The 13,524-nt window shown below is 41.9% G+C and overlaps 1 protein-coding gene across 1 annotated transcript in view; it reads left to right on the forward strand.

Annotated features, from left to right (window-relative positions):
• Positions 1–13,524, forward strand: part of TNFRSF19 (TNF receptor superfamily member 19) — a gene marked incomplete at its 3' end in the record, with an annotated part of 92,199 nt that overhangs the window by 37,062 nt on the left and 41,613 nt on the right. The window contains exon 4 of the mRNA XM_082248173.1: positions 1,521–1,606. Coding sequence (XP_082104299.1) covers positions 1,521–1,606 — 86 coding nt within the window. The remainder of the gene's footprint in view (positions 1–1,520; positions 1,607–13,524) is intronic.

Raw genomic sequence — 13,524 nt, forward strand, 5'->3', positions numbered from 1 at the left:
AGATAATGAAAGACCTATTTAGTGCCCCCTTATTGTATAATGTGGTCATAATACATTATTTTTGTAGCATGCAGGCTCTTTGCTGAAGGATTGCTCACAATTGTTTTTTGTTTTTCTTTTCACTGCTCAGTAGGCTTTTCTGCTTATGATTTTGTTCATGATGTATTTCAAAGTATTTGTTCCACTCTGCTTGTTTAGGTCCACAAATGCCTCAGTTGTAATTCCAAAGTTTCACTCAGCATGGCCAACCGTGGTAACTCGTACCAGCAATCTTGTCAAGAATGTAGCAGTTGTTTTTATATGCTGCCGAATAATCACATTAGCTAGTCGGATACATCTGAGGACTTTCTTTTATTCTAGCAGAATGTTGTCTCCTATTTTACAGGTGGCCATTTTTAATTCAGGAAGGGATTATGCTCCAAAGCAGGGATCCTCAAACTACAGCCCTCCAGCTGTTGCGGAACTACATGTCCCATGAGGCATTGTAAAACTCTGACATTCACAGACATGACTAGGCATGATGGGAATTGTAGTTCCCGAACAACTGGAGGGCCATCGTTTTAAGAGCTCTGTTCTAAAGTGTTGTTTCAGTATAATTTCACTGTTGAAGCAATTTATGCCGTAGATGTCAAGAACATTATTAATTATATGTTAAGATATTTTTAGCCTTGATAGGACTAGTTGGATGGATTGTGTAGTGTTGCTTAGATTTGTAATATAGAGGGTAAAGATACCGTACAATCCATCCATATCTGAATATCTTTGGTTTAAAAGCTCAATCAATAAAGCCTCCTTGACTTTTCTGCCAGCTATACTGATTTAGCCTCAAGTTCTGAAAGGCTAAAAGTCTGAACTTGTAGAACAACAGTTATGTATGTTAAAGCGGTTGTATACTGCCGAAAAAAAAAGAAGAAAAAACAAACCCTGCAAGACAAAGGCATAATGAGCTAGTATGCGATGCATACTAGCTCATTATGAATTACTTACCTTAGAACGAAGCCCCGACACGGACCCCCGGACACCGCTGTGGGAGCTAACATGCTCCCTCGGCGTCTCTTCCGGGTTCGGCGGCTCTGGCGCTGTGAGTGGCCGGAGCCGCGATGACGTCACTCACACGCATGTGCGCAGGAGTCGCTTTCCGTCAAGTACCCGACAAGGAACTCTAAAGGTCCGCCGGACCTTCAGAGCGCACGCGCCGCTAGCGTCAGCGGCTGCATGCAGGGCAAATATCACCTAAACCGTGTAGGTTTAGGAGATATTAATTGTACCTACAGGCAAGCCTTATTATAGGCTTACCTGTAGGTAAAAGTAAAAAAAATAAGTATACTACCGCTTTGAAGCTTGTTCCATGATTATCCACTTTGTGTGCCCACAGCCTTTCCTACACAAGTTGGTGCCTAAGAGGGTGGTGGCATAGAAGAGAAACAAGGGAATTTGGAATCCCAAACTTGGAATGCATTTGTAACATCTACAGAGCTGATAAACCTGAAACCTTAGTTAAAGAGAACACTGTTTTGCAGGTACTATAGAAAGACGAAGCTTGGTGGGTTTCAGGATATGGAGTGTGTACCCTGTGGAGATCCCCCACCTACCTATGAGCCTCACTGTGAGTATACAGTCATTAATTATTATACATCATGATCTCCCTTCTGTATATCCTGATAATCAGATTACAATGGTTTAGTATTGTTTTGTTGCCTTCAAAAAGTTATTAACCTTATTAGAAATTGGTAAAAAGGTGCTGTTCATCACTTTTACTCAAGGTTTGTTTGGTTTGAGGAAGGGTTTATACTTGGATCAATTTCACATTTATTAGATGGCATACCTCCGGTAGTTGAGAAAGTATGAGTACCACAGTGTCTGCTATTCGCTAATAGGGTACTCTAGAGCTTTTGGTTCAGTAAGTGGTGTGCTGCAGGTAGCCTGTGCCAGCTTTATTCTAATTTGAAGAGGAAAGCTAGTATATTTATCAATTGCAGAGAAGGCTAACACAAAAGCAGAGTTCCACCCTGGGAAAGTTTTTTTTTTATTAATAAAAATACCCCGGGACAGTCAGGGCTAGTACATTCCACAATGGATAGCCTCTGATCTGTCCCGGGTTACACTTACCTTTTAGATGAAATACTTACCTTGAAAATGTATTGTCCAGCGCTGCCATCTCAGGTGTGGGCAGCTTGAAGCCAGCGCGATCCTCTTCTGCGTCCTCTTCCGTCTTCTTCGGTCCCACGATGCATTGCGCCGGCACCGCCGTCACTTCCGGTGCCGCAGCGTCATCCATGCACAGCTTCTGGGCATGCCCAGAAGCTGTTTAGCAAAGTATGACGGCGCCTGCACCGGAACTGACGTCGAGGCCGCTGCAGGCGCATTGATTCCTGGGAGCGATGACTTTCAGCTCCCAGGAATCATTGCAAGCCAGGAAGTGACGAATCGCCGTGGCCGCCGAGGGGAGGAAGAGGAAGTAAGGTAAGTATATGTTCTTCTAAACGAGGTAAGTAAAAAAAAAAAAAAAAAAATTGCGATTATCCATTTGTTTTTCAGGTGACCCGGAGCAAGAAGATGGAGGCAAGTATAATTTTAGGGTGGAACTCCGCTTTAAGTTTAGAATTTACTGAACTGTTCTGGTGCCCCTCGTTGAATTAACTGCTTGTGGAAGCTTGTAGTCCCAAAATAATGATTTATTGTAGGTCATCTGTTCCCTAGAAGCAGAGGCGGCTCTCTAATTAGGCCGGTAAGGCGGCCGCCGAAGGCCTCGCACTGAAAGGGGCCTCGCATTCTTCCCAAACTTTTTTTTTTGTTTTTAGACCTGTCCCGACCTTCACCATGCGACACGCCAGGTCGCCGGGAGCCGCATCCGCAATCCACATTCCACACATTGCGGCGCAGCGGCGCTACGCGCTAGCGTAGTAGACTGTCAGTGTCTCTACTCTCTAGGCTGTCTATCATTCACTCCAGCCAGACTCGGCCCCGCACGCACTCACATCGGTTTCTCCTGGCTGGCTGGGCTGCTGGCTGCACTGTCTCCGCCTCTTGCTCCTTCATTCAACCAATCATGGTCGGGGATTGCGATGACGTCACAACGTGGTGTCACGTAACCCCACCCCTGCATTCTCCCGGCTTCGGTACCATGAGGACTCCTTGCAGAGAACAGCAGACGAGAAGAAGAAGAAGACGAAAGGTAAGTACTGGAGTCTGGAGCTGTGTGACTGACTGCAAAAACAAGGCCTGTAGTGTCCTGTCCAAGAGGCAGCCAGCCCGCCGCCGGCCCTGCAGTGACTAGTACTGTGTCCTACTGTCAGTCCTGACTCCTGTTATCCTTATTCTGAATCTGAATTAATAAATTAAATAATACCTTACCATTCAGGCTGGCTTGAATTTAAAAGGCTATATGGGAAACGAAACGCTATGCAACTGAAAAAAATGAGATGAAAAAAAAAAAAATAATAAAAAAGTGCTCAGTCTCAGCGCTTCTGCTTCATGTATCATGCCACTAGTTCTTCTCTTATGACAACCAAATGGTATGGTTTTTTTCTTTCTTTATATAAGTGCTCTGTGCTGCTAAGTCAGATAGATTCCTCACAATTTATTTTTTATCCAGTGCATCCACTCAGTGCTCAATCCCCCCCAAATTCTCACTGTACAATTCAGAGCCGGTTCATACTGATGCGGCTGCGGCGATCGCATGTAATGTCGGAGCGCACTGCTCCTTCATTACATGCGATCGGCTGTGCGGTGCGAGTTTAGCCATACACTTTGTATGGCTAAATTCACACCGCAGCCGCAGCAAACACGCAGAGGAGGCATTTTTGCAGCCGCATCAGGATAGGATCGCACAGCGGTTCACACTTGTGCGATCCGATCCTGTGCGAACTGCAAGATCGCACTGTGATATGCGATCAAACTGGGGGTGTCGTTAACATTACATTGACACCTCCAGCGTATCGCATATGGCAGTGTGAACTGCCGGGGGTGCGTGTGCGATGCGGGAACAGGCTGCGAATTCGCAGCCTTCCCGCATCACACAAGTGTGAACCGGGCCTCAAGGGAAAAACGCCTGTCACAGTGTCACAGCATTAGCCTCGGTTCACACTGATGCGATGCGGGAAGGCTGCGAACTCGCAGCCTGTTCCCGCATCGCACACGCACCCCCGGCAGTTCACACTGCCATATGCGATACGCTGGGGGTGTCATTTAAATGTTAACAACACCCCCAGTTTGATCGCATATCGCAGTGCGATCTTGCACTTCGCACAGGATCGGATTGCACAAGTGTGAACCGCTGTGCGATCCGATCCTGATGCGGCTCCAAAAAAGGATCCTGTGCGAGTTTGCTGCGGGTGCGGTGCGAATTTAGCCATACACTTTGTATGGCTAAACTCGCACCGCACAGCCAATCGCATGTAATGAAGGAGCAGTGCGCTCCGACATTACATGCGAACCCGGCACTCGCATGAGTGTGAACCGGGGCTCAATAAGGTGCCAGATCCCAGATGAATGGTGTGTAGACTGCCTGCACTTATAAAGGGGGTAACATGTTCTGGAGCTGAAGTGGTTAAAAGAGTTAGTGAATTGTTAATTTTTTTAAAAACCAATAAAAAAAAGGCTGCAGACATTAATCCAGTTTGGTGTGTCCAGTATTCTTTGTATATTTGGAGTATATGTAATGCCACCTACCGTCCCCTGTTACATCACTTCTGCTTTGAACGCAAAACATGTCGTCACTTTGACACCTGCGATTCATGAAGTGTATCCATATTTTTGACCAAACTCTGTGTGTGTGTAAATATATATATATAAAAATAAAGTATATCAGATGGGGTTTCTCTTTTCCCCCCTATCTTTTACCACTTGCTGACCAGCCACCGAAACATATACTGCAGGTTGGCAGATTCCTGCAAAATGATGTGCCCATATGTACCTTTCCAGGAGCTCACGTACCCATTTGTTAGGGCAGAGGGGAAGCTGATCTTTGAATAAAATATCTGGAAGGTACCTCACTATGGAGATCTCCTTTTTTATACCCATGGGGGGAGCTATGTAAGAGGCACCGTGACCCAAGGACTTGCAGAACTTCTGCTGAAGATAAGACCGTGGCATAAACATGGCTCTCAGTCAAGTCCTTGGGTCACGGTGCCTCTTACATAGCTCCCCCCATGGGTATAAAAAAGGAGATCTCCATAGTTAGGTACCTTCCAGATATTTTATTCAAAGATCAGCTCCCCCTCTGCCCTAACAAATGGGTACGTGAGCTCCTGCAAAGCGACATATGGGCACATCATGTTGCAGGAATCTGCCAACCTGCAGTATATGTTTCGGTGGCTGGTCAGCAAGTGGTAAAAGATGGGGGGAAAAGAGAAACCCCGTCTGATATACTTTATTTTTATATATATATTTACACACACACACAGAGTTTGGTCAAAAATATGAATACACTTCATGAATCGCAGGTGTCAAAGTGACGACATGTTTTGCGTTCAAAGCAGAAGTGATGTAACAGGGGACGGTAGGTGGCATTACATATACTCCAAATATACAAAGAATACTGGACACACCAAACTGGATTAATGTCTGCGGCCTTTTTTTATTGTTTTTTACAAATATAAACAATTAACAATTCACTAAGTCCCGGGTCACACTTGTGTAATGCAGGAAGGCTGCGAATTCACAGCCTGTTCCCGCATTGCAAACGCACCCCTGGCAGTTCACACTGCCATATGCGATACGCAGGAGGTGTCAATTAAATGTTAACGACACCCCCAGTTTGATCTCATATCGCAGTGCGATCTGACAGTTCGCACAGGATCGGATCGCACAAGTGTGAACCACTGTGCGATCCGATCCTGATAGGGCTGAAAAAAAGGGTCATGTACGTCTTTGCTGCGGGTGCAGTGCGAATTTCAACCATACAAAGTGTATGGCTAAACTCGCACCGCACATCCGATCGCATGTAATGAAGGAGCAGTGCGCTCCGACATTACATGCGATCGCCGCAGCCGCACATATGTGAACCGGCACTGACTCTTTTAACCACTTCAGCTCCAGAACATGTTACCCCCTTTATGACTAGGCCATTTTTTGCTATTTCGGCACTGCATTACTTTAACTGGTTATTGCAGCTCTTGCAGTTGCAGCGCTATACTCAAATACAATTTATCACACTAATAGAGCTTTTCTTTTGGTGTTAAAAATATGTGTTACTTTCTGCTGTAAAACCTATCCAATGAAAAAAAAATAGAATGTCTTCATTAAATTGGGCCAAAATGTATTCTGCTACATGTTTTTGATAATAAAAAAAATCCCAATAAGTGTAGATTGATTGGTTTGTGTGAAAGTTATCACGTCTACAAACTATGCACTATTCAAAAAAATTAAAGGAACACTTTTTTAATCAGAGTATAGCAATCAATACTTAATGGTCAGTAAAATGGCAGAGGGGGTTGTTTATCAGTTTCAGCTGCTTTGGTGTTCATGAAATTAACAACAGGTGCACTAGATGGGCAACAGTTGACCTCCAAAACAGGAATGGTTTTACAGGTGGAGGACACTGAATTTTTTCCCCCTACTCCTCTTTTCTGATTGTTTTTCACTAGTTTTGCATTTGGCCAGGGTCAGTGTCACTACTGGTAGCATGAGGCCATACCTGGACCCTATAGAGGTTACACAGGCAGTCCAACTCCTCCAGGATGGAACATCAATACGTGCCATTGCCAGAAGAGCATGGAGGAGATACCAGGAGAAAGGTGGTTATTTTAGAAAAGCTGGACAGAGCCATAGAAGGTCCTTAACCCTTCAGCAGGACCGGTATCTGCTCCTTTATGCAAGGAGAAACAGGATGAGCCCTGCCAGAGCCCTACAAAATGTCCTCCAGCAGGCTACTGATGTGAATATCTGACTAAACAATCAGAAACAGACTTTAGGATGGTGGATATATTATTTTTATTATATTAATAATTATTATAATATATATTCATATATTGTTAATATATTAATAATAACACAGGGCTCGACATTGGCGCATTGGCGACTAGAATTAGCGACCTAGCGCCTGGGGTTTTATCGCGCAAGGGGGGCCTCATATTTTAATTTCGCCTAAGGCCTCATAAAGTCTAGAGCCGCCTCTGCCTAGAAGCGACTGTGATCCACAGCAAAATAAATCCTGAGATTGAAGCATTGTACAGTATCATTCTGTGGAGTAGGACATACCTCAAACATGCTTCAAAGTCCTTCACATTTGGTGGAATGAAGCATGCATTCTTATTGGGATGCCAGGGTGCTTTCTTTTATAGAACTTCTTCTGTATTTGACAGCCTCAGTTGATGCTCTTATCAAACATAGGACCTGAAACTAAAAAGAAAAAAATGTCAGTAGCCACTGAAATGTTCAATTAAAGCTCTCAGGATACAGCAGGTTAACATGTGCAATCTGTCTTAACATATCTAGTTAGATGTTCTATAATGTGCACTGGTTTTTGCTTTCTGATTGCTAAAAGTTGTTTAAAAGGTACTGACACTGTTCTGTACCTGACCACTGTAGATAATTATTTAATATGACAACACCCAGAGTAATTTTATAGTGTATTGTAATGTCTATCTGAATAAAAAGACTTCTCGGAAACATGTTACTTTGAGTAGAGAACTGCGGCATTCTCCCTAATGACCTGTGAAATGTGATTCATCTTGTGATTTGCTTATTTGCACACATCAAGACATGATTGCCATCAGCGGTGCTTTTGTTTGTTTTACTCCAGCTTTCATATACTCTTTGTAGGTTAAATGATCAACTCCTAAAGCAGAACTAAACCCTCTTATTCAACATCAACTGTTTTTAATCCTTATGCTGCTAGCATTAGTAAATAGAAATATATATTTTTATTGCCTTGTTTTTACCTTTTTTTTTTTTCTTTTACATTTCTTTAATTGCGTTCTGATTTTTGGTCCAAATTGATGACCGGAATCCCAGCAGTCTTCATGGGCATTTTATTTTTCTTTCATGTGGAGGTGGGAAGTAGAGGCTTTCTCTGCTAAGCACACCCTTCTACCTACATGCCTAAGTTAAAGAGGAAGTAAACCCTTCTCTGCAACTTTTACCTATAGGTAAGCCTATGATAAGGCTTACCTATAGGTGCTGCAAATATCTCCTAAACATGTACCGTTTAGGAGATATTTACCTTACATGCAGCCAGTGACATCACTGGCGCATGCGCTCTGAAGGAACGGCCGCTGGTGCCGTTCTTTCAGAGCCCTGTGCTGTGACCGTCGGCTCCCGTGCGCGTGCGCAGGAGTGACGTCACCGCGGTTCCGGCCAATCAGATGGCCGGATGCCTTGATCCCGGAAGACGGGCAAATGAACATGTCGCCCATCATACAGGTAAGCGGGTGGCAATAGCGGGGGCTCATTCTAAGGTAAGTATTTCATAATGAGCTAGTATGCGATGCATACTAGCTCATTATGTGTTTTTCTCTTTCAGGTTGAAAAAAAAAAAAAAAACTTTAATGGGTTTACAACCTCTTTAAGGGCAGATGGATTCCAGGAAGCAAATGCTACATGAATCATCTGCCCTTACCCAAGATGGCCACAGCTAGAAATCCTATGGAGTGTTTTTACAAGTGATTTCTCAACAAAATAAAGCAAGTTAACATGGATGGATGGATGGGTGAGTTTGCTTTGAATAATAAAGAAATAGCGTTTTTAGTTTGTAGTGTTAGATATAGTTTAGTTCAGTTTGACGTGTTCGATGATTGGTTTGTTAGTTTCATTGGGATCTTTGAACATTTCACAAGAAAAATGATGCAGTGACATTAGCCACATATTCATAAAGTGATTTTTATGGAAAGATAACAAAATGTAATAATGCATGTGTCAAGATGCATTGATTATTGGAGTAGCATTGATTATTGGAGTAGGCTAACTGACTTTTTAAGTGCTTCTAACAGAAATTGGTCATTCACATCAGCATTTTACAGTGTTAGTGATCCATCAGCCTGTCCAACTATTACCCCAGTGTACCTTCCATTATAGTGTGGATCTGACCAGTATCTATTCTATATAATTCTATTCTATTTCGTCTGATGCTAATACTGTTTTTTTTATTTAATTAGCTTTGATAAATATTTATTTGGAGTACAGCCGTGACACAATATTTGGGTCAGGAAATCCAAAATGACGATCCTGCTCAACTGAATCACTAGGTAGATTTGGGTATATCTTGGTGACTCCAAGGGAAGGCTTAGGGCTTCTTCACACTCCACTAAATTTCTAATGCTTAACAAATGCTCCTATAGCGTTAGTATGGGAGTTAGACTCGTGAGCTTTAGTATGGGCGTTAGACTGGCGTTTTACAAGTGTTAATGACGAGTTAAAAATGCTCCCGAAAAGCCCTGTTTGCAGTTTTGAAGCGCTTAATGGGCTTTAAGGTGCGTTAAAACCGCTCCACAAATGCCTATTCTATTACAGGAAACAAATTAATCCTTCAGACCCTGCAACCGCACCGCAGCTGCCAGCCAGATTGTTTGTAAAGCCTTAGCATAGACTTGAATGGGAGGCATTGAAAGGCTTTAAATGTCTCCTGACTTGACATGAGGCTTCCATTTTGAAGTGACATGACGCTAATGCTTCATGTTTTGATAGTGTGAACAGCACTGTGTGCTGTCCATTGTATCTAATATATATATTTTTTTTTTTTTTTTTTTTCTATATGAATAAATATAGTTATTTTTAGGCATGCTGTGCAAATGGAACACATAACAAACCTAGTGGGAGTTTCTCAAATTTGACTGCAAAGGTAGAAATTACATAGTTACATAGTTACATAGTTAGTGAGGCTGAAAAAAGACACAAGTCCATCCAGTTCAACCTATGTGTGTGTGTTTGCTTTTAACCGTACATTGTATACCCCTGTATGTTGTGGTCTTTAAGGTGTCCATCCAATAGTTTTTTGAAACTATCAATGCTCCCCGCTGATACGACTGCTTGCGGAAGAGAATTCCACATCCTTACCGCTCTTACAGTGAAGAACCCCTTACGCACTTTAAGGTTAAACCGCCTTTCCTCCAGTTTTAGTGAGTGGCCACGTGTCTTATTGTATTCCCTTACTCTAAATAGTTTGTTCCTTATGCTAGGGTCGCCAGTACAGTATTTGTACATTGATATCATATCCCCCCTCAAGCGTCTCTTCTCCAGAGAGAATAAGTTCAGTGCTTGTAGTCTTTCCTCATAGCCGATGTCCTCCATTCCCCTAATTATTTTTGTTGCCCTTCTCTGGACTTTCTCCAGTTCCAGCACATCCTTCCTGAGGACCGGTGCCCAGAACTGGACAGCATACTCCAGATGTGGCCGGACCAGAGTCTTGTAGAGTGGAAGAATAATCTCTTTATTTCTGGAGTGAATCCCCTTTTTTATACAACCCAGTATTCTGTTGGCTTTGCTTGCAGCGGCTTGGCATTGCATGCCACTTCCAAGCCTGTTGTCTACCAGTACCCCCAGGTCCCTTTCCATCCTAGACTCACCCAGAGGTTCCCCCCCTAGTGAGTAGCTTGCTTTCTGGTTTCTGGCCCCCAAGTGCATTACTTTACATTTTTCTACATTAAATCTCATCTGCCATGTAGTTGCCCACCCCGTTATTTTGTTCAGGTCTGCTTGCAAGATTTCCACATCCTGCATAAACATTTACATATAAAACATACAGTATGTGTTACCTCTAGGTCTACTCAAGTTTTTTTTATTTTTTATCATAAGAAATGTGGTCAGCATCCTGTGTTGTGTTTGTGTGTGTGTAGTTTATGTATATATGTATGTGTGTATATATATATATATATATATATATATATATATATATATATATATATATAATATGTGTGTGTGTTTCTTATTTCACAAAGGAGCACTTGGTAAAAATAAAAGAAGTCAGGAAAGTGTAATGTCACAAGTGACATCATAAATAATAAACTTGATGCTGAATCCCAACCAGGATCACACATGGTACCTCATCCCTATTGAAATCTGGATTACTAAAAAAGGGAGCAGGGTGGGTGTTTAATTGTACCAATAACCATAAAAGGATTCTAAAAATGATTTACTTTATTATCAATTAAAATTATTATTGTTTAAAAAATTACCATATATGATAGATAACAACCAAATACATCAATGGTTATCTGCATCATATAAGTTCAATCCATCAAGATGTCCTCAAATGGCAACTTGAAAACCTCAATGCATTTCAACTCCTAAAGCGTCACCAGGAGGAAAGCAGTATATTTCAAAGATGCATTGATAAAAACAAATAGTTGGATGAAAGTCCAAAAGAGAGGCCGCAGAAGTGGAATCGGATAAGATGCAAGGGAGAATTACCCAACCAACTCCTCAATAAAATGAGTGGAGGGGAAGTAAACTGGTACACATATAAAAAACAGAATCCAGTACTCATAGGATTGCCTTCGTTAGTGCAAAACAGACAACGCAGGAAGAACAGTACTCCTCTACAATTGTAATATTACAATTCTTTTTTTTCCCTTTACATATTGTCACCTGTCATGGTCCCTGACCACCACCACACCAGTTAAATGATAACGCTGTGCTGCACTCATGACAGATTGAGCAAATTGAAGCCAAATTCCAGCTAATATTTTATAAACAGTTACAAGAAAATCTTTTTTTTTTTCTCCTTTTGGATAAAGGTTTTACATAAATAAATGCCGATCATTGTAAGCACCCCTGCCATTGTTAAATGGTTTGTTTCATTTCTGTAACTGATATATTCTGCTGGAGAGCTTGTTCTTTAAAAAAAAAAAATACTTACTGGCTGGATCACCAAATGAAAATAAAAGCCTAAAAAATAAAACTATTGCAGCCATCATATCTAAGAATTGGTATGCTGCAATATAATACATGTTTGCTTTAGGGTTTAATACTGTTTTATCCCCAATATAAAACTATTCACTTCTTATCTTCAAAACATTCACAATCTAAGACTTAAGGCTGCATTCACACTTGAGCGTAGCGTTTTACCGCGATTTTAAGGCGTTTTTTCAGGCGTTTTTGGAGGCAGACATTGACATCTATCAAAAACGCTGGTAATCAGCCCAAAAAGAAGCTCATGTACTTTTTTCAGCTACAGGCATTTTGCAAAACGCTCAGATGTGAACAGGGGCCATTTAAATGAATGGGGTTTTACTTGTTGGGCGTTTTGGAATGGTTTTTTTGAGCGTTTTTGGAGCTGAAAAACACTCAAACGCCCAGGTGTGAATGGAGCCTTAAGCCCCGTACACACGTACCGATTGTCGGCCGCAAATATTCGGCCGCCGACCGATCGGCCGATTGTAGGCTTGTTAGTATGATACTTCCGACGGCGCATTTTCGGCCGAACAGAATCTGTTGTGCAGACTTTAAAATATTTGTTGGCCGTCACCAGAACGTCCGATTGTTCGCCAGTCAGTACAGAATTCGGCCGACAATCAGCAGATTTGCAAGACTGGGCATGCTCAGAAAAGAAAAAACACACGGAAAGTTAACCATCACATGACATCACTTCTGCAGTCGGCTGTTGTTGGCCGTCAAAATTCGTGTGCAGTCTTTTGCAGTTTTCAACCGACAGGACAAAAGACGGCCGATCGTTCGGCCGACGATCGGTACGTGTGTACGGGGCTTAAGAGTATCGCCTGTTCAAATTTTTTGGGGTCTTTCAATATATTGTTATATTTTTAAAAATGGAGTCTTGCTGTCAGGTCTAAGTATAAGTTTTGTAAATAAAATCTAATATATACACACAATTGTTTCTACACCATATAGTTTTCCCAATAACTTGGAAAAAACTGGCATATTTGGTATTGTTTGATTCCAGACAAACTAAAAAAATTTTTGATGTGGCCAGAATCACCAGAAATCACTTTTTAGCATTTTCACCATTTTTTTTCTCTCAATACTAAAAAGAAAAAAAAAAAAAAAAGTTATGATTTAAAGTATGCTATAAAAAGTACTATTGGTTCCCTAAAATAATATCAAGTTTATTGTAAGATAATCTGTTACATGTTCAAAACGTTTAAAAAAGCCATTGGACTCAAGGGGGTTTACATAGGTTAAAGGTGCTGGGACTCAATGATTAAGGTTTGGTGGACTACAATACAGGCATACCCCGCTTTAAGTACACTCGCGAGTACGGACACAGCTTGTTCAGCTTGGCATGACACTACTCCTGGTTTTTAACATTGGCGTCTATAGGAAATCTTGGTCAGCTTGACATGGCACTACTCCCAAACCATAAGTGACAGGGATACCAAACTTAGGGAGCACTGAGAGGGGACCCAGGACTACAACCTATCCTGTGTGTGGCTGGCCAGCTTGCCTAGGTAATCTACTATGTCATAGTCCTGGATCCCCTTAACATGCTCCCCAAGCTTGGTGTCCTTGTCACATGGTTTGGGAGCAATGCCATGTCAAGCTGACCAAGATTTCCTATTTAGCTAGTGTATTTACATGCATTGAGAAATGAAAAAAGGGATTGCTTCACTTTTTAAGTACATTTTCGTTTTA

This window comes from Pelophylax lessonae (assembly GCF_965119305.1).
Source record: "Pelophylax lessonae genome assembly, chromosome: 2".
Lineage (NCBI taxonomy): Eukaryota > Metazoa > Chordata > Amphibia > Anura > Ranidae > Pelophylax > Pelophylax lessonae.